The following is a 26,320-nucleotide window of genomic DNA, read 5'->3' as shown; positions in this document are numbered from 1 at the left end:
ACCTCTTCTATGGACTTATGGTCACATATAATTAATAATAATAGTAAGTTGTATTTATAGGGTACTTTAACGTTTGGAAAGGGCTCTGTCAATATCATTTGTTTTGATCCAACTCTGGGAGATAGAGGCTGTTATTATTCCTATTTTTTATTTATGAAGAAACTGAGGCAGACAGAAGTTAAATATTTGGTCACAGTCACTCTAGTAAGCTAGTACGTATCTGAAGCCGATTTGAACTCAGATCTTCCGTTGTTTGATAACAAAGTCTAAGAAGGGAGTTGTCCCTGGAGTTAGACATGGACATTACTCCTTCTTAGCCCTCAGACAAGTTTGTTCTTTATTCGTGGCCTCCATGTCCCAGTGTGGTTAGAATATTGGGTGTGGAATCAGGCAGAACCCCATTCGAAACCTGCCTCCATCACTTATAAGCTCTGTGACCCTGGACGAGTCCCCAAACTTTTCTCCCCCTCAACTTTCCTAGTCTGTAAAATGGGCATCATAATGACACCAGCTTCTCAAGGTTGCTGTGAAACTCAAAACAATATTTTAAAACTCTGCACACCTTAAATGTGTTAGATAAATGCCGGCATTATTGATATGATCGTTATTATCTCGCAGACTTGTGGCAAGGATCAACTCTATTGGGGAAAATGAAAATGCTTTCTCAGCCTCAGCTGTTCTGTAGAGATTAGACGAGATGACCCCTAAGTTTCCTTTTGGCTGTAAATCTGACAAGCCTCCAGTCCCAGCCCAGCAAGATTCAGTGGGCAAAGGAAATGGGGGGAAGGGATTTGGGGGAGAAGGGTGGAAGGGGTCAACGGTTGGCGGAGGGGGGAACCGCCTGAGCAAAGACTTGGAGGTGGGAATGAGAGGACATGTTTGGAGGGCAGCGAGGAGACCCGCCTGGCTAGACTGTGAGCTACATTTAGAGAAGACGATTGAAGGCAGAATTCGGGGGGCCTGGAACGTGAGTCCGGAGGGCTTGGACGCTGCGAGCTGATAAAAGGGCCCCGCCCACGACCCGTTATCACTGCTCTGTCTCCTTCCACAGGTTGGACAAATGCAGCCTAGCCGAGGACTGCGAGCCAGGTACGGGGCTGGGAGGGGGAGGGCGCAGGCTGAGGCTGCTGGGGAGCTGGGTCAGACCACCCCAAGAGGCTCAGAGGCTTCACACGCACACACACGCACGCACATGCAGACACACATGCACACGCACACATAGACGGACATGGTCACAGACAGACAGACACCCAGACACACATACAGACATATATAGACACACACACACACAGACAGACATGGTCACAGATAGACAGACAGACACACACAGACACACATAGACAGACATGCTCACAGACAGACAGACACACAGACACACATACAGACATATATAGACACACCCACAGACAGACACACACACAGACACACAGACAGACATGCTCACAGACAGACACACGTACAACAGACACACACAGGCAGACAGACAGACAGACACATATAGACAGACATGCTCACAGACAGACACACGTACAACAGACACACACAGGCAGACAGACAGACAGACACATATAGACAGACATGCTCACAGACAGACACACGTACCACAGACACACACAGGCAGACAGACAGACAGACCCCGAGCCCCTTACTCCTGGGTGACCTTGGGTCAGTCACGTCTCTCTGGACCTGCACACGAGGTGGGACTCTGCCTCTGGGGTCTCTTCCAGCTGGGCCTCGGTTTCCTCATCTGAAGGGACGGGGGCGGATGATCTTCTAAGGTCCCTTCAGAGGCTCAATCACGGGGTTATCGAGGTGGCGCTAGACAGCCTTAGGAGCCGCCCAGGCCAGCCCTCTTCCTTGCAGAGTTGGGGATTTGGGTCTCCGGAAGGGGGAGAGATTGCCCAAGATTCCCCACCTGATAAGTACCAGGGAATCAGGGCGGCTCAGTGGAGGCGGAGCCAGGCCTGGGTTCCAGTCTGGCCTCAGTCACGCCCTAGCTGGGGGACCCTGGGCGAGCCACTTCACCCCATTTGCCCAGCTCTTGCCCTTCGGTCTTCGAGGGTTTAAAAACGATGAACGAGGCGGCTCCTTTGGTTGTCCCTGGAGGCCGCTCAGCCTCCGCTGGCCCCGCCTCTCGGGCCCCCTGTCCAGGGGCCTCCAGCCTCACCCGAGCGCCCGTCTCTCCTCCAGGGACCTCAGGGGAGCTGAGCGGACTGAGGCATATCAAAATTGAGCCAGACGACTTGGACATCATTCAGGTCACCGTCCCAGGTAAGGGCCGACGTCGGGAGCCGGCATGGGGCGTCTTCGTCCGGCTCTCCAGTTCGTTTCGGCGTCCGTGAAGCCTGGGGCAGAGCTGAGCTGTGGCCGGGTGCCGTCCGGCTGGAGGCCGGCCATCGACACAGGGAGGCTCCCAACTCTGGCCTCCGGCGCTCCACGAAGGCTTCCCCACCCCGAGCCCCCATCAGGGAAGCCTCGGGCGCCCCAATCCCCTGGGAGAGGGCACACGGCCGTCTGCCCCTCGGGCTTCGCGGGCACCTCGGTCAGCAGGTCACCCTCCCCAGAGGGTGGCAGAAGGGACTCGGGCACCCCTCGGGGTAACCCAGGAAGGGCCAAAGTCAGACACATTTTCTGACTATGAGATGAAACCCCCAAAGTCATCCCAGGCAGGGAGGTCCGGGTTGGGGTGACTCCAGACACCCCTCTAGGCGGGGCAGTCACTCTCCCATTCTCTATCCCCAGCCTTGCTCCGAGGGTCTGGGGTTAAGAGCAGGAGTGCAGAATGGAGGAAAGGGGGAGAATGGCTCGTGGGGCTCGGTGACCTCCATGTCTGTCCTTAGCACCCCAAGGGAGCCCCTTTAGCCCAGGCCCCCTGAGGAGGGGGAGGGGAAAGGGGAGACCACTTTGTCATTGGGGGGGTGCTTTTACAGACCCATCACCCACCTCTGACGAAATGCACGACCCTGTGACCGGGCACCTGCCCTCAGAGGAATCCAGCTACATCCTCGAGGCGATGGAAGGTAAGAAAGGGGGGGTGTTCAGAGACCCCCCACCCCAGGACGGGGGGCACAAACCCCTCCAGTTTTTCTTGGGGCAGATGGAGGGAATCCCCTTTAAAAAAAATGATTGCTATCTCTCGTTTTGGCCTCATCCCAGTTTCCCCTGTATCCCTCCTTGAACCCAGAGCCGTCCTGTAGCACAAAGAATAATTTTTGAAAAGGGGGAAAATCAGCAAAAATCTATCCATGCATCAACAAATCTGACTGTCTGCAGTGTCCTGTGCCTGCGGTCCCCCCTCATCCCCAGGTCTGCAAAGGGGTAGGAGAAGGGTCTTTGCTTCTTTCTTCCGTCCTTCCTCTAGGTAGCAAGAGGTTCCGTTCCATTTTGAAGAGATGCATTCTTTTTCATATGTTTATTCTTTTTATTCATTTATTCTTTTTAAGATATTTATCGAGCCCTTCCTTTGTGAGGAGAGCCGTTCAGGGGTTCTGTATAGGAGACACCGAGAAACCGGACCGTTCTGGGTTGGGCTCCTCGGTCGTCTCCTTTCCATTGTCGCGGTTCTTCACTGTGTTGTCTGTTTGGCTCTGCCTCCGTTGGCTTCAAGTCTTTCCAGGATTCTCTGGAGTTATCACACTTGTCGTTTCTCTGCTGCCACCTTCCTTCTTGGCCACTGAACTCTTCTTTATGAGATAAGGGTTGAACCCATGATTCCATGGGTCTAGGGAACTCCCAGGTGAGGAAATTCCCTTTTCCAAAGCTGGTTGGCAACTTCTCTATGACTTACAGGCTCAGAGAATTTCCTGGAATGTTAAGAGGCTTACCCAGGGTCAACTCAACCTGTATATGTGTGTGAGAGACAGACAGACAGGCAGACAGGCAGACAGACAAGGAGTCCCTTACAACAGAGTACCCCAGGGTCCGGCGTAATGAGTATGGACTGACAGCATTCCTCATCTGTAGTCCCTCACCTCCGTACTAAGAGGAGAGAGCTGGGTTTCTGAGGATGTTTGCTTGTAATGCATCAGTCTGGTTTTTTCCTCATTTGCCCTCATTGCATAAGTTGTGTTCTTGGTCTCGCTTTCCTTCAATCTGTGTGAGTCTCCCCAAGTTTCTCTGAATTCTCCATTTTGTCATTTCTTTTAGCATGATATTCCTCCATATTCATGTGGTTCCGTTTGGCCAATCATTCCTTAAAATATGGGTATTCACCTGGTTTCTTTTTTTATTTCATTTTTTCTGACATTTTAGGGTTCAGATTTTCCCCTTCCTAACCCCTTCCTCCCTCCCCTACTCCTCCCCGAGATGGTAAATAACCTGATATAGGTTATACCAGGGCTTTCATAGAGTACACATTTCCATATTGCTCATTTCATGACAGAAGGCACAGACCACATCGACAAAAAAAAAAAGAATCCATGAGGGAAATAGTAACCTTGTTTCTAACCTTTTCTATGGCTTCCCCTTAAAAAAAAAATCTGATTTTTACTGATTACATCATCATTTCTGAATATATCCTTTCCTCTTCCCTACTCCATAAACCACTCCTTGTAACAAAGACTTCAAAAGAAAAGAAACAGCTAGTAAAACTAGCCACGCTGTGGAACGTGTCTGACAGTAAAGCCCCCCATCACTGCTATGAAGAGAAGGAGATGTATCCATTCAACTCTTTTCCTGGTCATTTCCATTCCATCCTGCTCAGCTTCTGTTTCTCCCCCTTTACACTGTTGTCATTATGGGCAATGGCTTCCTGGTTCTGCTCACTTCACTTTTCATCAGTTCATAGAAGTCTTCCGTCCTCCCCTGGATTCTTCAGAGTCCATCAGCTGGGTTTCAAGGAGCAATAGATAGAGCACTGAGCCTGGAGTCAGGAAGACCTGAGTTTAAACATGGTCTCAGACACTCTGTGTGACCCTGAGCAAGTCCCTCAACCTCTTTCTGCCCCAGTTTCTTCATCTATAAAATGAAGATAATAGCACCTACCTGTGTTACAGGGTTATTCTGAAGGTCCAGTGAGATAATGTCTGTAAAAAACTTTCTAAGTCTTTTTTAATGTGCCAAACAAATATCTACCCTTCTTACAATTTATAGACTTTCTCTCGATAACAAGAGGTTTCCATTTAACTTTAAAGCGCTTTATTATTTTTAAGGTATTTATTAAGCACTTCCTTTGTGATGAGATACACTAAGAAATCAGACAGTTGTGGTACATGAGGAACTCGACCTAATCAATCCATCCATACTAGTGACTGAACAGGTTCCGTGTACCCAAGACCCTGGAAAAAACATGAAGAAATCCAATTCTCGGCTTCTCCTTGGCAGTACTTCTAGCAGAAAAAGCCCTTGGGGTCTTAGTGGACCACAAGCTATATTTGAGCCTCTAGTATGATGCTAACATTTATTTTTTTAGCATAGTATTATTTTTTATTTCATAAAATTATCTCCATTTATATAATTACCAAAGAATTTTTAATAATCACTTTGTAAAATATTGTATTCCAGATTTTCTCCCTTCCTCTTGCCCTTCCCCCCTCCTTTAGAAGACAAGCCCTTTGATTTTGGTTATAGATGTGAGGTCATGCCAAGCATATCTCCATATTAGCTATGTTGCAAAAGAAAACACAAACAAAATAAAACAATAAAAATCAAGTTTTAAAAAGTATACTCCAATCTACATCCAGATTTATTCAGTGCCCCTTCTGGAGGTGGATAGTATTTTTCATTATGAGTCCTTTGGAATTGTCTTCTATCATTGTTTACATCAGAGTAGCTAAATCTTTCACAACTGATCATCCCTGAAATATTGCTCTTACTGTGCAGTGTTCTCCTAGTTCTGCTTACTTCATTTTGCATGCATTCATAGGAATCTTCTCAAACTTTTCTTTTTTTTTTTTAAACCCTTACCTTCCATCTTGGAGTCAATACTCCAATACTCCAGTCAATGGCTCCAAGACAGAAGAGTGGTAAGGGCTAGGCAATGGGGGTCAAGTGACTTGCCCAGGGTCACCCAGCTGGGAAGTATCTGAGGTCAAATTTGAACCCAGGACCTCCCATCTCCAGGCCTGGCTCTCAATCCACTGAGCTACCCAGCTGCCCCCCAAGCTTTTCTGAATCCATCCTGCTCATCACTTCTTATAGTACAGTTCCATCACAATTATATACCATAACTTGTTCAGCCATTTCCCAGGTAATGAGTGTCTCTCAACTTCTTTGCCATCACAAAAAGAACTACTATAAATATTTTGGCACAAATTGGTCCCTTTCCCTTTTCTTTTATCTCTTTGGCATACAGACCCAGTTTCCTGTTTTCCTTCTAATTTTAGTTGCATTCGTTTTGTTTGGGCAAAAGCTTTTAAAATGTTATAGAATTAAAATTATCTCTTTTACTTCCCACAGTCTCCTTAATCTCTTGTTTGTTTAGTCAGAAATTCTTCCCTTATCCATAGAACTGACAGTTTATTTGTCCATGCTCCTCCAGGCCTGACTCTCTATCCACTGAGCCACCTGGATGCTCCTCCTCTCATTTACTTCTGATGTCACTCTTTATGTCTACATTGTTTATCTGTTTTGATATTATCTTGGTATATGGTGTGAGATGTTGGTTTGTACCTAATTTCTGCCAAACTGCTTTACAGTTTTCCCAGAAATTTTTATCAAATGGTGAGTTTTATACCAAAAGTTTGGATCTTTGGGTTTATCAAATACTAAATTACTATGGTCGTTTATTACTCTGTATTATATAGCTAATCTTTTCCACTGACCCAATGCTAATTTCTTAGCCAGTACCAGATTGTTTTGATGATTACCACTGTATAATATAGTTTGAAATCTGGACCTGCTAGGCTTCCTTCCTTGACATTTTTTTTCTTTGATTTCCTTGATATTCTGAACCTTCTCTTATTCCAAAAGTTTTTACTAATTTTTCTCGCTCCATAAAATAATTCTTTAGTATTTTGATTGACATGGTATTGAAAAAATAAATTAACATGGGCATAATTGTCATTTTTATTATATTAGCTTAGACTACAGATAAGCAATTAATATTTCTCCAGTTGTTTAGCTCTGTCTTCATTTGTGTGAAAAGTGTTTTGTAATTGTGGATGCTAACATTTAAAAAGGCTAAAGCAGTTTGGGGTTTTGTTAAGGGAAACTGAGTGCCGAGGTCTTGGGAGGAAATAGATGTCTGGTTCCTTTCTGCCTGATCTGGCTATCTATGATGTCCAGCATTCAGTTCTGGGCACCACATTAGGAAAGAAAATTATCAAAATGAATGGCATCCAGAGCACACTGGCCAGGTGAGTGAGAGAACTGGAAACCGGAGGCTGTGTGGTCTAATGGTAAGAGAACTTGAATTGGCATCAGAGGATCTGTTCAAATCCTCCCTCTTCGATTTTCCAACTCTGTGAACGTGGTTGAATTGTTTCCTCTCTCCAAGCCTCAATTTCTTCATCTGTTAATGAGGAGCTGGGGGATGGCCTCTGAGACTCCCTTTAGCTCTAAATCTCTGATCCACAACACACGGATCCATCTAAGGAAATGGAGAGCTTAAGGGAGAACCCAGTAACTTTCTCCAGGCATCTGAAGGGCTACCACAGAGAGAAGGGAGGAATTGTGTGACTGCAGATTACAGGAACAGGAAACTTCAGCAGAAGTGATAGGGAGGCAGATTTGGGCTCAGAAATACCTACCAGTGAAACAATGGGATCAGCTGCTTCGTAAGATAGTGAGCTCCTCATTGTTAGAAGGATTCAAAAAATGATTGGATGATTGTCTCTAGATAAAGGGGATTCTGGCATGGATGTGAGAGTTGTTAGGCTAGATGAGCTCAAATATCCATCAAGTTCTCCCATTTTATGCTGAATGTCAAGTAGAGAGGTGAAAGGTATATTTATTAACTGTCTACTGTGTCAGTCATTGTACTGAGCGCTTTTCTTTTTTCAAACCCTTCCCTTCTTAGAATCAGTAAATGTCGATTCTAAGACAAAAAGAGCAAAAAAGTCTAGGCAATTGGGTTTAAGTGACTTGCCCAATGTCACACAGCTACGAAGTGTCTGAAGCTACTACTGAGCTTATTTGAAATATTATCTCATTTGATCCTCACAACAGTCCTGGGAGGTAGGGTGGTATTATTATTCTCGTTTTATAGTTTGGGAAACTGAGGCAGACAGGTGTCATGACTTGCCCACAGTCACACAACTTGGAAGTGTCTAATTCACTGCACCACCTAGGCATCCCTATCTAGGGGGGCCACCCAGCTGCCAGATGAGTGGTAGAGATTAAACCCTGTGGCTGTTCAGAGAAGGGAGTGATCTCAACAGAGAAGTGTGGTCTGGGAAAGCCCGGGAGCATAGATCAAGGTCTGGATGGGACCTACAAAGTTATTTGGTCCCCTTTTTATATTACATATAAGGAAATTGAGGCCTAGGAATTCTGCATAGAGTAATAGAAGGATTTCTCTGGGATTTGGAATTAGAATACTGCATTTATATCCCATCTCTGCCACATACCACCTCTATGGCTTGTGTGATCTTGGGCCAAGGCAGAATTGAACTAGCTGACCCCAGAGGTCCACTCCATTCCAGATGGGATAGAAAGCAGGCTGTCCAAGGTCACATAGTAAATCCAAAGCAGAGCCAAGATTTGGCCCTAGAAACTCAGACACCAAATATCCCGTGCTATGTGGAGGAGGTAGGCCTAGAGATGGACTCAAACTGGAAAATTAACGAAGTCCCCATGGATTTTGTTTCTTTCTACTTGCTCTTTAAATGTGCCTCCAGAGGACAGCTAAGTGACTCAATGTATTGAGAGTCAGGCCCAGAGACAAGCAGTCTTTGGTTCAAATATGTCTCAGATACTTCTTAGCTGGGCAAGTCACTTAACACCCATTGCCTAGCCCTTACTACTCCTCTGCCTTGGAATCAATAAATAGTATTGATTCTAAAGAAGAAAGGTAAGGGGTATTTTTTAAGTGCTTCAATGCACATCCAGACATTTGTGTTTACCCTAATAGTACAGTTGATTCTAATCTCCCAGTTGATTTGGGCATTACCCAAAGAACAGGTACCATTCAGATGCCTCTAGAAATGCCTGTCTCTGGGTTCACATTAAGGCATCCCTGTAGCCCAGCTTGGCAGAGGAGCTCATTTTTGCTCCGAGTCAGTGGTGGTCTTGATAAATTCTCCAAGCTCTGGCCCCTGCTCATGTTTTGAATCCTGCCTCCATCTCTAGCTCCCACCCCAGCCAGCCGAAATCTCTGTCTAAATCTTGCCTTGTTGAGGGCTCATTAAGCCTTTGTTTGCAGCATCCATCTGTTCCCATGGAAATGCCTGATGACAGAAATTAGTACAATAAAATTAGGACAGCCTCTCATCAGAGGGGCCCCTCCTTACTCCCAGCAGGCACCTCATTAAAATAATTAGTGCTCTGTGATCTTACACCTACCTAGCATCTCTCACCCAGCAATGGGGACAGTTCAGTCATTAATCAAAGATCACAGGGTCCTAGACCTAGAATTGGAAAGGACTCAGTGGCTACCTAAAATGACCCTTTGCCCCACATCTCCTTCCAGCTTTCCCCCAACCCCATGCCCTTGAGCTATGTGACATTGGACAAATCACCTAAACTCTCTGAACCTCATTTCCCTCATCCATAAAATGATATGATAGCTAGCACATAGGTAGTACCTTCTCTGTGCCAGGCACTTTGCTAAGTGTTTTACAAACATTATCCCATTTGATCCTTACAGTAACTCTGAGAGGTAGGTGTTATTATTACCCTCATTTTTACATTTGGGGAAACTGAGGCAAACAGATTCCATGGGATTATATAGCACAGGGTCATATAGCTAGTAAGTATCTGAGGCCAGATTGGAACTTAGAGCTTCTTGATTCAAGACCCAAGGCCTTAACCACTCTGCTACCTAAGATGATAATACTTGAAAGGCAGCTAGCTAGATGGCTTAGTGGTTTGAGAGCCAGACCTAAAGATAGGAAGTCATAGGTTCAAATCTGGCCTCAGATATTTTCTAGTTGTAGGATCTTGGGCTTCTTGTCCCTCCCCCTTTTCACAAGGGCCAATCACAGCTTCCAAATTGCCCAGCACTGCCCAAGGGGCACTGTGTGTGGAAACCACTTTTCACCTTCTAGAGGGGTTCACAGATTCTCTGCTGATTGAGGTGTGAATTCTCATTTCCTGGCTGATTGAGTTGAAAAGGTGGAGAGTTCCTCCACCTAGTGCTAAGTAGGGTGTTCAAGCTTTTGTTGATTCAATTCAAAAGTAGAGAAAGGAGAGTTAATCTTGTCTTCCCAATCTGGTGAGGTACTAAGTAGGGGTACTTATGTTGTTGTTAACCAAAGTGTTAACTCAAAATAGACAAAGGGCATAAGGGAATCCCTTTCACAAGTATAAACTCAGAGAGAACAAAGAATTCCCTTTTACACCTGTGACCCTATGATTCTCCTTTTTTGTTCCAAAATGATTTTCAGCCTCAAGGAAGGTTCTGGGGATCATAGGACCAATTGTGTGTTTCCCCCTCTGTGTCTGCTTTCTTATTTTTTCCCCTTAAGCTCACCCTCTTCCTAACGTCCCTATTTCTATTACGGGTATCACCCTTCTCTCAGGCTCCCAGTTCACACTTTGGATGTCATCTCTTGGTTCTCACACACCTTTCTGTGTTGATCAGCTGGCCTTCTGCCCCAGCCTCTCTGATGTCTGGCCTCTTCTCTTCCAGCAGTGGATCAACAAGCATTGATGAAGCTCTTACTATGACTAGGCACAGTTGCAGGTCTTGGGGATGCCAGGAAAGTTCCTGCCCTCAAGGGGCTTCCGTTCTAACAGGGGAGATAATGTGTAAGCAGTTAGGTACATTCAAGATATTTACAAAATAGCTGGGATACAGAAGCTGAGATTTAGGCTTGGTTTTAAGGGAAACCAGGCAACCTAAAGGTTAGAAGTGCAAAGAGCAGAGCAAAATGGTGCATCCAGTACAAAGGTATGGAGTGTTCTGGGCATGGGGGGTGAAAGAAGTGAGAGAAGGGGACAGCTGGGTAACACAATGAATAAAGCACCAGTCCTGGAGATAGGAGGTCCTGGGTTCAAATCCTGACCTCAGTCACTTCCTAGTTGGGTGACCCTGGGCAAGTCACTTAACCCCAACTGCCTACCCCTTACACCATTTGATATTAAGATAGAAGAAAGGTTTTGTGAAAAATACACACACATAGTCTTTGGGAAATTGTGAAAAGGCCCCAACCTTAGCTCAAGTCCAAACCTAGATTACTTCCATTTTTGTTGTTGTTGTTCAGTTAAGACAGAAGGAAAGGGTTAAAAAATTTTTTCTTAATTTGAGAAATTTGATCTATGAGATTTTAGGTGATGTCCTGTTTTTAAAATGTACTAATTAATATAAAGGATTATGTACCATAATTAAATTAAAATACTGTAATTATTTAGTGGGAAAATGTCTTTGGGAAGTTATGAAAAAGCCCCAACTTTAACTCAAGTCCTTCACCTGGAATACATTTTTTTGTTGTTGTTCAGGCATTTCAGTCCTGTCCAACTCTTCCCTTTTGGGTTTGTTTGTTTGTTTTTGTTTTGTTTTGTTTTTTATAAGATCCTGGGATGGTTTGCCATTTTCTTTTCCAATTCAGTTTTATAGATGAGGCAAACACAGTGAAGTGACTTGCCCAGGGTCACACAGCTAGTAAGTGTCTGAGGCCAGTTTTGAAATCAGAAAGATGAGTCTTCCTGACTCCAGGCCAGGTGCTCTATCCACTAAGCCACCTAGCTGCCCTCCTTTTGTTGAACGGCCATCTTTATTCATTGGTTATTCACATTTGTGGCTTCTTGGGGAAGCAACTTAGTCTCCTTTGCTTTTAGGAATCCCCTTCTCTTTTGTGTTTTCAGTGGTTACTAAGGAGTCATGTGTTGTATAAATTTCCTTTCATTTATTCTTAATAGTCTTTTCTGTCATCTTGCAGAATTTATTGTTTTGTCATTGGAATCAGGCAACTTAGCCACTGTACGTCTGGGAGTTTTGAGCATCGGGATTTGAGGATTTGTTGTTTTGGTTTTTTCTGAAGGCGATCTGTGTATTTCTGATGCTTGGCCCTTTATTTGCTGTAGGCCCGAGTTGTGGGCAATTTTCTTGCATTATTTCCTACATCGTAGACTTCAGATTTTTTTTGATTTGTCATGTTCTTCTGGGAGATCTGTGATCCTTAAATTGTCTTTGTTCATCCTGTTTTCTAGGTCAATCTCTTTTGCTTGAATAGAAATCATGTGTTCTCTCGACTTTATCATAGCCCTATTCTTCTCTTCTGAGTGCTTTTCCTCCCATTCAATATTTTTCTTTTCAAAGTCTATTATTCTCCCTTTTCATTTTTTTGGAGAAACTCACCGCTTTAGAGTCGAGTCTTTCTAATATGCTAATTATTTCAATAGGGAAGACTGTAAAGTTCTGACAGTTGTTCCTTTTTAACTTCTGCTCTCCTAGCTTTCATTTCTCTTTTGCACCATTCTGGAATAGCTGCTGGTGCTCCATGTTCTCTTGGGATTTCACAGAGCTCTACATTTCATCAGGCATTGGTTCAATTCATTTGTCATGTAATATTTGTTAAGCGAGCTTTGTAATCTCTCTGAGGATTTAGTACTTACCCTTCCTTCTAATTTTAGCATCCTCTCTGTTGATTTCTCTACTTGTATTCTAGGGTTTTAATTGAATTGTCTTCCTCTTGAAATCTTTGCCATTTCAGCGTATTCTATTCCTATTCCCCTATCACTTATTTTCTGGTTCCTCCCCCTTTGATGGCGGGTCATATCAGAAGAACTAGATGGTCTAAGTCCCTCTGCCTCCTCTCGCATTGGGGGGATTTGCTTTTCACTGGCCTTATTCCCTGCTTTAAGGGTTTTCTCCAGATACAAAACTAACCCCAGATCGGTTTCATTTCCCTTTCCTTTAGGCTTCATGCAATCATTGGCACTGACCTCCTGCCCCAGCTCTTATCCTTTCCTTATTTAACTGGGCTGCATCAGCGTCTACTTCTTTGCAGGCTTGAGGGAGGGAGAAGAGGCTGTTTTGGACAGACTATGATTTTCAGGGTAACCGAGAGGCTACCCCAGGCAGAAGAAAGCCCCGTTCCTTTGCCCCTTCCTCCTCAGATGGCACAGAATTAGTGGCTCCATGTGTTGCTATGGAAATGAAGGAAGGGGAGACAGAGGATAGGGTGAGCTGGCAAAGTTTCCGTAACGAGAAAGAAATCCAAGTGTAGGTCCAAGAGACAAACCCACCCCTGCGGGAGCGTAGATTGGTGGTGAAGACGTGCTAAGTCGCTGTGTTTGTTAAAAATTAGTGTTTACCTTCCCTGCTTTATTACCTTTCTTGCAGCTATAATTAATCTGTGCCTCTCTGGCCCACAATTCCTCTTTGGGATGGAGGGGTGAAAGTACAGTTTGGGGAGATGGCCATTCTTCCATTTTGCTGGCTATGTGACCCAGAAATCTCTCAAGTAGGCTCCTAACTGGCCCCCCCGATTCCAATTTCTCCCCTTTCCATCCATCTGCCAGAACATAGATGCTTAAAGCCCAAGCACGATCATGTCGCTCACTTCTAGAGGCACACGTACCTGGGGTCAGGTACCTGAATTCAAACTGAGCCTCAGACAGTGTGACCCTGGGCAAGTCACTTAACCTCTGCCAGCCTCAATGTCTTTAACTGTAAAATGGAGAAGGTAGTAGCACCGACCTCCCCAGGTGAGATGACATCTAGCACCTCGAAGGCATTTCCTTTCTTCCTCCTCCTCCCCTCCCTGCTTTTCTACTCGAACTCCAACATCTCCTTTGGCCTCTAGCCTCAGACACAAACTCCTCTAGTTGGTATTTCAAGCCTCTCGCCGTCTGGCTCCAGCCCACTTTTCCAGGCTTGTCCCACGTTAATCCCCTTCACATCATTTTATGCTGAAGCCAAGCTGGCGTGCTTGTTGTTTCTTGTACCCGACATTCCATCTCATCTCCATGCCTGGAATGTGCTCCCTCCTCGCCTCTGCCTCTCGGCCCATCCTCTCTCCCTCGAGACTCTCAGGTTCCCTCCATGGTGAGAGCCCTCCGAAAATGACTTTGTTTCTCTATTCAAGAGACTTTGTATTTGCTTTCTCTGTGTAGCTTGTCTCCACTGCCTGGTCTTGCCTCCAGGAACGTGTCAGCCCCTTCTGCATTTGTATCCTCAGCATCTGGGTCTGAGCCTGAAACATAGTAGACTTGTTGAATGAATGAATGAATGAATGAATGAATGAATCTTAGACCTCATGTCTGCTCCTTCCTTGGCTTTATCTAGGCTAAGTGAGTCACAGGATCCTAGATCTAGTGCTGGAAGTGGCCTCAGAGGCCATCTAGTCCAATCTTCACATTTTACAAATGGGGAAACTGAGGCCCAGAGAGGTCACGTAACCATAGGACCATCAGTTTAGAGCTAGAAAGGCCCTCAGAGGCTAGCTAGTCAAAATCCCTCCTTTTACAGAGGGAGAACCTGAGGCCCAGAGAGATCATAACAGGATCAGAGCTAGACGTGCGCTCAGACCCCAGCTAGTCCCACATCCTCCTTTTACAGAGGGAGAAACTGAGGCCCAGAGAGATCATATAACAGAGGATCAGAGCTAGACGTGCGCTCAGACCCCAGCTAGTCCCACATCCTCCTTTTACAGAGGGAGAACCTGAGGCCCAGAGAGATCATATAACAGAGGATCAGAGCTAGACGTGCGCTCAGACCCCAGCTAGTCCCACATCCTCCTTTTACAGAGGGAGAACCTGAGGCCCAGAGAGATCATATAACAGAGGATCAGAGCTAGACGTGCGCTCAGACCCCAGCTAGTCCCACGTCCTCCTTTTACAGAGGGAGAAACTGAGGCCCAGAGAGATCATATAACAGAGGATCAGAGCTAGACGTGCGCTCAGACCCCAGCTAGTCCCACATCCTCCTTTTACAGAGGGAGAACCTGAGGCCCAGAGAGATCATATAACAGAGGATCAGAGCTAGACGTGCGCTCAGACCCCAGCTAGTCCCACATCCTCCTTTTACAGAGGGAGAAACTGAGGCCCAGAGAGATCATATAACAGAGGATCAGAGCTAGTCGTGTGCTCAGACCCCAGCTAGTCCCACGTCCTCCTTTTACAGAGGGAGAAACTGAGGCCCAGAGAGATCATATAACAGAGGATCAGAGCTAGACGTGCGCTCAGACCCCAGCTAGTCCCACGTCCTCCTTTTACAGAGGGAGAACCTGAGGCCCAGAGAGATCATATAACAGAGGATCAGAGCTAGTCGTGCGCTCAGACCCCAGCTAGTCCCACGTCCTCCTTTTACAGAGGGAGCACTCATTCCGCTCTCCTGACTTGGCCTCCTCGTTCCTCGTGTCTGATACGTGCCTGGGGTGGGATGGGGGTGGGCAGGGGTGAGAAGGAGGCTCACCAGGCCCTCTCTGCTCCTCTTTCAGAGAAAGGGCCCTGCGAGGACCTTCGGCATGAGGAGAAGCAGGTGGAAGGTAAAGAACGGAGGGATGCGGGAGGAGGGAGAGAGTCACCGGGAAGCTCTCCTTTGTCCTAATAGTTAGCATTGATATATTCACAACAACCCCGGGAGGGAGGTGCTATGATGATCCCATTTTACAGGTAAGGAAACTGAGGCAGGCAAAAACGAAGTGGCCCAGCTAGTAAGTATCTCCGGCCAAATTTGAATTCAGGTCTCGGCACTCCATCCACTGCAGCACCTAGTCATAGAATGTCAATTTGAGCACTAATCTCTGTAGGATTATAAATTGTCGGGGACCTTTAAGTCCTCTCGTTCAGCTCCCCCATTTTTATGCATAAGGAAACTTGTCCTGGGAGTTGGTGACTTGCCCAAGGTCACACAGCTAGTAACCACCTCTGGTGAGATTTGAACTGGGGTCTTCCCAGCTCTGTGCACCCCCCAGACAGACTCGTCCCCTGTGCTGTCCCTGGCGGGGGCTGCCTTCAGGGAAAGCAGCCTCCGTCCCTCCCCCGCCTGTCCCCAAGCAGACACATACAGGCACCCACACACCCACCCACACACCCTTTGGGAGCTTTTCTCAAGGCTTTTGCTGCTCTTGACGACTAGAAAATAGACTGTGAAAATAAGGCGAGGCAAAGGTAAACCCCCCGGAGCTCTTCAGAGCCGTCAGAGCATCCCTCCCTGGTCTTCCCTGGCACTAGCCGGCCCCCTGCCTCCTCTCGCCTTTCGTGGCCCTTGTCTTCGAAATGGGGGTCAAGAAGAGCTGGGTTCAAATCCTGCCTCCACCCCTTCTTAGCCGTGTGACCCTGGCTAGGCTCTCCTTGGCCCTCCGAGCCAGCCCTGCCTGGCGCCCGGCATCTTCCGTGAGCCTCCCCTTCTCTGGCCTCCTCCCGGCCTCCTCCCAGCCATCGGGGAGAGGAGCTCGGGGGGGGGCGGGGGGGCGGGGGGGGCTGCCTCCCAAAGGCCTGCCTCTGCCTCTGCGGGGCTCCGGCCGGACTAGACGGCCTCGGAGGGCCCGGCTAGACCCCATGCCCGCACGGTGCCCGGAGCCAAGACCCAAAGGCTTCCCATGTGCAGCTGGAAGGAGAGGGCCGGGGCCGGAGGGCTGGGCTGGAAAGAGGGGGCTCTGGGGGCAGGGCGAGGCCCCGACCAGTGGAGGGTCAGGCCCCTTCGGGGCTCCGTGCCTCAGTTTCCTTCGCTGTAAAATTGGACTCAGAGCAGCCTCCCTCCCGGCTTCCTGTGAGGGACACGTGAGATATATGAGTAGGATGACGGCCTCCCTAGGAGGGGCAGCGAAGCGGCTTGTTCATTTTGCCTGGGAACGGGGTGTCTTTCAGATGGCATCGGGGACGTCATCCGGCATCTGCGGAAGCAAGTGGAGACGCTTTTTAACACGCGATACGGTAAGAGGGGGCTGGGAGGGTGGGCAGGGGCGCCTCCCTGAGCCCCGGGCCCTTCGTTCTGGGCGTGGCCGTGGCGGGGTCCCTCCTGCCCCTTCGGGTACCACAACCTCTGTGGGCCCCCCAAAGAGAAGAGCGAGAGGGCTTATCGAAGTTAATAATATTTATTAAGCGCCTGTTATGTGCCAAGCCCCCGGAGTTACCAAAAAAGGGACCACAGACAGACCTTGCCCTTCAGAAGCTCACCATTTAATGGGGGGCATCCTGCCAAGTCATCTCTATCTGGCCATTTAGGGTTCTGGCAATTAAGGGGCACAGTGGATAGAGTGCTGGGCTTGGAGTCTGGAAGACCTGAGTTCAAATCCATCCTCAAACTCTTACTCACCGTGTGACCCTGGGCAAGTCACTTTGCCCTGTTTGCCTCAGTTTCCTCATCTGTCAAACAAGCTGGAGAGAGAAATGGCAAACGACTCCTCCATCTCTGCCAAGAAAACCCCAGATAGGGTCACAAAGAGTCAGATACGACTAAAACTACTGAATAACATGTGCCAGGCCTTGTGCTAAGCCCTGGCGATGCAAAAAGAGACAAAAGACAGTCTGGATGTTGAAGGAGTTTGCAATCTCATGAGGGAGACAGCAGGAAGATAAGCACAGATACCTCTGCGATGTCACAGGGCTGAGATCCACGCAGGGTTTTGGCCCTCCCTTCGTACCACAGAAGTCTGAATTTGCCCTTTTTCTTTTATGGGGTGTCTACGGGGCTTTATTGTGAAATTGGGGTTAAGCACCGGGTCATAGGCTGCGTGGAGGCCAAAGTGAAGAGTCTCTCCGGTTCTGGCCTTCATGCGTCTTCTGCTGGATTTCACGTACTTTTTGCAAACTTTAACTTTTTACTTAACTTCAGAAAAGAAATTGTGTGCATTTATGGTATTACAAGAGAAATTATGTGGGTATCATCCACTGCTAGACATATATTTTATGCATGTCTGAGTTTCGAAACCTTTTCCATGTCGTCTCCTGGCCTTCTTGTGTCATCTGCAGCTTCCACCAAACTGCCCCCAAATTCCCATTTAATTTTTTATGCCGGCCTGCAGTAGATTGAAACAATGATGGGGAAAGTCACGATGTGGAAAAGATGGATGTCTATATGTTAAAAGCAAGCTAGAAACAAGATAAACGGGAAATAATTAGTAGAAGGACCAAAATCGAGAAGAGTTGAGGAAGGCTTTCCTTCTGCAGAAGGTGGGATTTTAGTTGGGACTTGAAGGAATCCAGGGAGATCGGTCACCAGAGAGGGGAAGAGGGAGAGAAAATGATGTGTCCTGTCCCTTTTATTATGTGCCACACCGACCCAAAGGCCCAGAGTGCTCTGTTTTTCTGTGCTACCTCTGGGCTGCCTCAGAGGAGGAGAGAAGTTGATGCCACGATTCATGCGCCATCTCCTGGGCTACCCTCCCTCCCAGAGGCTGGGCTGTACTCATGAGAATTCTTGTCCCTTCAGCGAAAGCCATTGGCATTTCGGAGCCAGTCAAAGTCCCCTACTCCAAATTCCTGATGTACCCAGAGGAACTCTTTGTTGTGGGGCTGCCCGAGGGCATCTCGCTTCGTCGGCCAAACTGCTTCGGGATTGCCAAGCTCCGGAAGATCTTGGAGGCCAGCAGCAGCATCCACTTCGTCATTAAGAGGTAAGGAAGGGGGTGCAGCTAGATGGCACAGTGGATAGAGTGCCAGACCTGGAGTCAGGGGGACCCGGGTTCAAATGTGACCACAGACATTTCCTAACTGTGTGATCCTGGGCAAGTCACTCACCATTATTTGCCTAGCCTTTGCTTAGAGTTGCTGCTAGGACAGAAGGTAAGAATTTTTTTAAAAAGGTAAAGAAGAATCAAACTCCCTGGAGCTATGCCTGCTGGGGTCCATGCTAAGGGATGCAGACTGTGTGCTAGAAAGCATGTTCATTGGAGCCCTCAATGGTCATATTGTTAGGAACAAAGTGAAAGGCAGTGGACAAAGAGCTGGCTTCCAAGTCAAGAGGTCATGGGTTCAAGTTCGGCATCTTATTCATCTTTGGCTATATAACCCTGGGCTAGTCATTTAACCTCAGAGCCCCAGGCAATCTCTACAACTATGAGTGATGATCAGTCAATCAATAAACATTTCTTAAGCACCTACTATGTGCCAAGCATGATGCTAAGCAGAAAAGATGCTGACCTGTTTTGGTACAGACATCACAGGTGCAGTACCAAAAAAAGGAGGAAGTGAGGACTGTAAAGATTGGCCCAGATGCTGAATTGATAGCCCAACTATGCATTCTAATGGAGTGAGGCTTACAGGTGAGTAGGGACCCAGGAACTGACTCTCAGGGGAAGATGGAGCCACAATGGCATTAAAAAAAAAAGAAGTAAAAAACCTACTTGAGCTTATGTTTGAATCAAGATGGCAGCTGTGTTCATTTACTGCTGGTTTCTGGGCTGAAGGAGAATGGAGCCACTGGCAGAATCAAAGTAACAGAGAAAATCAAGGGTCTGGAAGAATTCTAGGCCAGTGTGGCTCACTGTGTGACCCTTAAACCAGTCACCTGCCCTTCTTGTCTGTAAGAGGGACAGAAGAATCCCTGCTCACGCTGCCCTTTAGGGTCAGCTGAGATAAAAGGGGAGAAAGAACTCTGTGAAGTATAAAAGGCAATGGATACCTCATGGGCCAACCTTGGGCAGACACCGACCCTGTGAGACTGGCAGGAAGGGGGATACTTTGCTTTGTTTTTCCAGGAGAGAAGAGAACAGCTGGTAGTGAGGCAGTTACCTTCTCTTCTCTACTTTCACTCTTTCCCCCCTTTTGTAAATAAAAGCTATTAAAAGTCATTTTGACTTGAGCTATAATATGTTAAATTGGCGACCACAATAGTATTTTAGAATCCTCACAGATTCTAGTCAATCCCTTGATTTAATTCCTTACAACACAGAGGAGCTGCTTGGGACATTTGTTAGTCGGGGCCAGAATAGGAGTCGATCAATGGCCAGCGGTAAGATCAATCTGGAGTGGGGGCTGGGCTCAGTGTGTAATCAGGGTTAAAGGTCATGCTTTACTCCGGATTAGGGTTCAGTCTCTGGTCAGATTTGAGCCAGGTTCAAGGTTCAGTCTCTGGATAAGATTAGAACACACTCTGTGGTCAGACTAATGGCTCAGCCTCTGGCCAGACGAGGGGCTCATCTGATGGTCAGGATTACAGTGCAGTCTGGGTATGTTTAGGGCCAAGACTAGTCAGAGTTAGGGTTCAGTCTGTGGCTGGAAAACAATTCATAGGTTATCGTTCAGGTGTTTCATTCCTGTCCAGCTCTTCTTGATCCCATTTGGGGTTTTCTTGGCAAAGACACTGGAGTGGTTGACCAGTTCTTTCTCCAGCTCATTTGACAGGTGAGGAAACTGAGGCGAGCAGAGTAAAGGGACTCACCCACCCAGGGTAGTAAATATCTGAAGCCAGATTTGAACATGGGTCTTCCTGACTCCAGGCCTGGCACTCTATCCACTTTGCCACCCAGCAGTCCCTACAATTCATATAATTGCATGTTACTCTTACAAATCTGCCTCCAAAGGACCTCTTAGAGCCTCCCCTTAAATTCCACAGTCCTTTGAAACCCCCACCAAGGGAAAGGCGCCACGTTCACCGTCCAGGCACAGACAGCAGAGTGCCAGCTTGGATAGAGAGAAATAACCTTTTTTTTCTGGAAAGCTGCTCCCAGCCCAGCCTTGATGAGTTCTCCATCACACTCCCACACTATAGGCAGCCCAGAAGGCAACAGAAAAATGCAGCTTTCCTGTCATTTCCCCGTCTTAGAGAACCCCACCCAGGGCTTAAGTGGAGTGGGCCAGGCTGCCCGATAAGGTCTGGATTTGTTTGCTCATTTCATTTTTACTCTGAACTAAACCAACCCCAAATAAAATGAATATTTCTCCATACCTCGCTGAAGAGAAAAAGAGGCTTGTCTGTGATGCGACAGAACTCTATTGTGTGCAGCTGGATTTTATTTTTAAATATATAAATTCAGTTATTGGAGAAGAAAATGGCAAATCACTCCAGCATCTTCGCCAGAAAAACCCCAAATGGAGTCAGGAAGAGTCAGACGTGACTAAAATGACTGAACAACAACAAATTTGACCTTATATAAATGTAATATCCATATCTCCCAGATTATATATTTTATATCACAAAATACATGATGTGAAATCCATTTTAGGTCATTATAAACACAATTATCTAATCACTCAATTTCCATGTAATTTAAGTAGTGTAAATTTCAAGCTGTGGCTTTCAAAGCTATCCTGCTTGTCTGTGTTTCTTTATAGCCTTTCTTCCCTGCATTTTTTAAAGCTTTACTTTATGTCTTAGAATTGATCCTAAGAATTGGTTCCAGGGGCAGCTGGGTGGCTCAGTGGATTGAGAGATGGGAGGTCCTGGGTTCAAGTGTGGCCTCAGACACTGGGCAAGTCACATAACCCCCACTGCCTAGCCTTTCCTGCTCTTCTGCCTTGGAACCAATACATAGTATTGATTCTAAGATGGAAGGTGAGTGTTTAAAAAAAAGAAAAGAAAAGAATTGATTCCAAGGCAGAAGAATGGTTAAAGTCGAGGCAGTTGGGATTAAATGACTTGCCCAGGGAAACCCAGCTGGGAAGTGTCTGAGGTTACATTGGAACCCAGGACCTGGCTTTCTAACCATTAAATCACCCAGCTGTCGCATCTGCATTTGTAAAAAAGATTAATGATCTTCTTCGTTTTCTTCTTGATTTTTGCTCCCTTACCTACTCTCCCAGGCCACACACACACACTATAAGAATGAATGGATGGATGGATGGATGGATGGATGGATGGATGGATGGATGAATGAATGAGTGAATGAATGAATGAATGAATACAAAAACCTTCAACAAATATTCATAGAAAAAACCTCATTCTACATCATGAGTCCAGTGCCTCTCTCTGGAGATGGGGAGGAGGCTTCATCATCAGCACCCTTGAATCATTGCTGGTCATCCCATGGATTGGAGGCAGCTAGGTGGCCCAATGAGCAGGGCCCTGCCTAGAGTCAGGAAGCTGTGAGGTCAAATCCATCCTCTAACACTCATTAGCTGTTTGACCCTGGGCATGTCACTTAACTACTATTTGCCTCAGCTTACTCTTCTGTAAAACAGGGAAAAATAATCTGCCTCTCAAAGTGGTTCAAATGGTCTCAGGATTGTCACGCACTTAGCATGGTGCCTGGCACATAGTAGGTGCTTATGTCTGTTACAGACAGGATTCGTGCTTTCTGTAAAGGTTGGACACAGTGACCTCTGAGATCTCTTCCAGCTCGGCCACTTTATTCTTCTGTAAGGCATTTGTATACCTAATAAGTCAAAGGGAAGTGTTCAAGTGTGAATTAATTTCTCCCTTCTACGAGCTGCTGAGAATAATATCAAATAGAGTCAAGCTGCCGGGGGTTATTCCCAGATAAGAGTTAGCTCCACAAAGCAAATGTTTAGGGCCTGAGTTTATCACCGGTTAAGTTAAGTGACAGTGCGTGCTCTTTGTACTTAGGTTTTCTGTATAGCTCCTAGAGTTTATATTTAGAAAATGAAGATAATTTCTGTTTGGTCCTCAATAAGCCAGTTTTTCCTTACTGAAAAATAAAAGAACCCGCAGGCCCTAATGTGTGTATTCAGTGGCGTCTCCTTATTTTCACTTAGTTTTCCTGCCTGAAGTAAGTCTAACCTCTCTGCTTACAGTGATACCCTAATCACCTGGTAGCAGCTACCCGGTGAGGCCTGGATGCTCAGAGGAATTAATGAGCTTTAACTAATTAATTATATTTATATTATTTTTATTTGTTCAGTTATCACTTGTGTTAGAATTCATTTGTATTAATTATCCTATCTTGAATTAATTAATGAGCTTCTCCAGAATGATCCTAAATGTTATGCCCTTGACCATGACAGAAGCATTGCGTGGCCTTTTCCAGGCCTATATAACCACAGAGAGTTCAGAAGGGACCGATACGTTGTCCTAGCTCTTCTCTGAAACCTCTCTTAAACCCTTTGGTCCACACCAGTCTTTTCCTTTACAAACCACATGAAGTCCACATCACATTCTTTGAAATCAAATTCCAGGAGCGTAGGTGGCTCGAAGTGGATAAAGCACTAGGCATGGAGACAGGAAGTTCTGGGTTCAAATGGGGTCATAGACACTTCCTAGCTGGGCAAGTCACTTAACCCCAATTACCTAGGCCTTAACCGCTCTTCTGCCTAGGAACTGATTCTAAGACAGAGGATAAGAGGGAGGGAGAGAGGAAGGAAAGAAAGAAGAATGGAAGGAAGATGGGAGGAAAGGAAGGAAGGAAGGAAGAAGAGAGGGAAGGAAGAAAAGAAAGAAGGGAAGGAAATATAGAAGGAAGGAAGAAGAGAGGGAAAGGAGAGAAGGAAGGAAGAAAAGGAAGAAGGGAGTGAAGGAAGGAAGAAGGGAGGAAAGGAAGGAAAAAAGGAAGGAAGGAAAGAGAAAGGAAAGTGGGAGAGAGGGAAAGAAGGAAGAAGAGAGGGGAGAGAAGGAAGGAAGAAGAGAGGGAAGGAAGAAAAGGAAGAAGGGAAGGAAAGATAAAAGGATGGAAGGAAGAAAAGGAAGAAGGGAGGGAAGGAAGAAAAGGAAGAAGGGAGGGAGAGAAGGAAAAAAGGAAGGAAGGAAAGATAGAAGGATGGAAGGAAGGAAGAAGAGAAGGGAGGGAGGGAAGGAAGAAGGGAGGGAGGGAAGGAAAAAAAGGAAGGAAGGAAAGAGGGAAAGAAAAGTGGGAGAGAGGGAAGGAAGAAGAGAGGAGAGGGAGGGAAGGAAGGAAGAAGGAAGGGGAGGAAGGAAAGAAGAAGGGAAAGAAGGAAGGAAGAAGGGAAGGAAAGATAGAAGAATGGAAGGAAGGAAGAAGAGAGGGAAGGGGAGGGAAGGAAGAAAAGGAAGAAGGGAGGGAGGGAAGGAAGAAGGGAGGGAGGGAAGGAAAAAAGGAAGGAAAGAGGGAAAGAAAAGTGGGAGAGAGGGAAATAAGAGAGGAGAGGGAGGGAAGGAAGGGGAGGAAGGAAAGAAGGAAGGATGGGAGAAAAGAAGAAGAGAGGGAAGGAAAGAAGGAAGAAGAGAGGGAAGGGAGGGATGAAAGAAAAGGAAGAAGAAAGAGAAGAGAGGGAAGGAAGAAAGGAAGGAAGGAAGGAAGGAAGGAAGGAAGGAAGGAAGGAAGGAAGGAAGGAAGGAAAGAAGGAAAGAAGGAAAGAAGGAAAGAAGGAAAGAAGGAAGGAAGGAAGGAAGAACTTGAATTCTAGCCTCTTGTTTTCTCAACTAAGAGCATAATCTCATGGCCCTAAAGCTTTTGTCCCCGAGTAGACTGTGAGCAACTTGAGAACAGGTGATGTGGCTTTTGGCCTTTTTAACCCTCCTCCTTGCCTTGTGTGCTCCTCAGCTTCCTCTAAATGAACCTGAACCCTTTGGAAGCACAGGATGTTAGTGGTGAAATGGTCCTTAGAGACCTCCACATTTTACAAAGGAAACTTAGGCCAAGGAAAGAGAAATCTATTGCTCCAGATCACATCATGAATCATCGATTGGTCTGGGACAAGAAGACACAATGAGGGAATCCTGGTTCAATTCTCTTTCTTTTTAAACCCTTACCTTCTCTCTTAGAATCAATACTGTGTATTGGCTCCAAGGCAGAAGAGAAGTAAAGGCTAGGCAATGGGGTTAAGTGACTTGTGCAAGCCAGAAAGTGTCTGAGACCAACTTTGAACCCAGAACCTCCCATCTCCAGACCTGGCTCTCTCCACTGAGCCACCAGCTGCCCTAATTCTCATTCCCTACACTGTATTGCCTTAAATCTGAGAGTTGCCTTGCATGGAGACAAAAGGTTGGGGTCAGAGGTGAGAAGGAGAGGAACTCTGGAGCAAGGTTGGCTGGGACCAGCCCTCCCTGACAGTCTGCTTTTTGGTGTTTTCCAGACCTGAACTCCTTGCTGAAGGAATAAAAGAGACAGCCACGGACAGCCCTGGGACCCTAGGTAGGACTTTGAACTTGGCTTATAGCAAAAATATCAGATAATAACAGAAGATTTCTTCATCCAGACTCCAAACTGAAGGTCTATCTCCTGTATTCCCTCCCTCTCTTAGCTCTCCTCTTTGTCCCTTCTCATAGCCAACCTCTTCTTCCAGCCCCCATTGGTCTTCCCTAATCCTTCTCCTATTAATCTTCCCCCCACCTTCCCATTGGCTCATTTGTTTCCTCCTTCTCTGTCCCCTCTAGGTCCTCTTCACCCTCCCATCATCTAGTTCCCCATTCATGTGTGTTATAACTTTATTATCATCCTAATTCTTCCTCACGTGTATCTTCTGTTTATCCCCCTCTTAGAGAGAGATTCTGGGGACTCCCTGGTGGATGAGACCGTCAAAAGACAGGGGTTTCAAGGTAAGAAGGGCTAGCTTGGGGAAAAGATGCTCAAAGTGCTTTGTTCTCTGTCAGTCTGGGATCTAGGGGCTGGCTGGATGATGTATGTGTGACAGCCAAGTCATAGCGTGGGAGCTGGGCTTGAACAACCCTTGTGTGAGTCAGGCCTGAGCCACTGTTGCAGCAAACCAGGAACAAGTGGGGAATGCTATGTCAGTCGTCCTGGGCTCACCTGGCATGGCTCATCTCTCTCTGTCTCTGTCTCTGTCTCTCTCTCTCTCTCTCTGACCCAGAGAGTGTGAGAGTGTGTATAAAGACCACAAACTAAAATGAAATACCCACAGTTTGGGGGTTCCTAACCTGATTTCAGGGAGTCTCTGATCTTGGCAGGAAAACAAAATGGCATCTGTTTTCATGAATTCCTAACCAAAATTCAGCATTCCTTTCAATGATTTAAAAATATTCGGAGAAGAGGCTTCCTCAGGCTGCCAAGAGAGGCCCATGACATAAAAAATGATGAATTTTGCTCTAGTGGAAGGAGGATTCACTGTGAAATCAGTGGACCTGAATTTGTGGAACCCATCTATGCTGTTGAGTGATCTGGAGCGAAAGTCACAGAATCTCCCTGGGCCATAGTCCCCTCCTCCATATAAAGGAAGTGGTGGGCTTCAGGTGTACTCCTTCGCCCCCTCCAACTCCAAATCTGTCACTCTATCAACACCTGGTTCTACCATTCACAACAACCTAGAGCCCTTAGTCAAGTCATGTTCCTTGCTTGGAAGAGCTTCAGTTTTCTCTCTTATAAAATGAGGGAATTGGATTAGAAGGCCTCTGAGGTCCCTACTTACCTTAACTCAATGACCTTGCAAAACCTCACTTCCTCAAGGATGTTAAAAAGTTGTCATGTGGGAAAGTAGTAAGATTTGTTCCTTTGTGAATATGTAATTCTTTTTTTAAAAAAAC

General features: G+C 46.4%; 1 protein-coding gene across 3 annotated transcripts in view; it reads left to right on the top strand.

Moving 5' to 3' along the window:
- Positions 1-939: 939 nt before the first annotated feature.
- Positions 940-26,320, top strand: part of GTF2IRD1 (GTF2I repeat domain containing 1) — a 79,643-nt gene continuing 54,262 nt past the window's right edge. For all 3 annotated transcript variants that reach the window (XM_056819752.1, XM_056819751.1, XM_056819750.1), the window contains exons 1-8: positions 940-1,089; positions 2,191-2,271; positions 2,931-3,020; positions 15,483-15,530; positions 16,855-16,920; positions 18,419-18,602; positions 24,916-24,974; positions 25,322-25,378. In XM_056819752.1, the coding sequence (XP_056675730.1) occupies positions 2,954-3,020; positions 15,483-15,530; positions 16,855-16,920; positions 18,419-18,602; positions 24,916-24,974; positions 25,322-25,378 (481 nt within the window). In that variant the 5' untranslated portion in view covers positions 940-1,089; positions 2,191-2,271; positions 2,931-2,953. The remainder of the gene's footprint in view (positions 1,090-2,190; positions 2,272-2,930; positions 3,021-15,482; positions 15,531-16,854; positions 16,921-18,418; positions 18,603-24,915; positions 24,975-25,321; positions 25,379-26,320) is intronic.

Source organism: Monodelphis domestica, chromosome 2 (genome assembly GCF_027887165.1).
Source record: "Monodelphis domestica isolate mMonDom1 chromosome 2, mMonDom1.pri, whole genome shotgun sequence".
Taxonomy (NCBI): domain Eukaryota; kingdom Metazoa; phylum Chordata; class Mammalia; order Didelphimorphia; family Didelphidae; genus Monodelphis; species Monodelphis domestica.
This window is presented reverse-complemented; position numbering and strand designations above follow the sequence as displayed.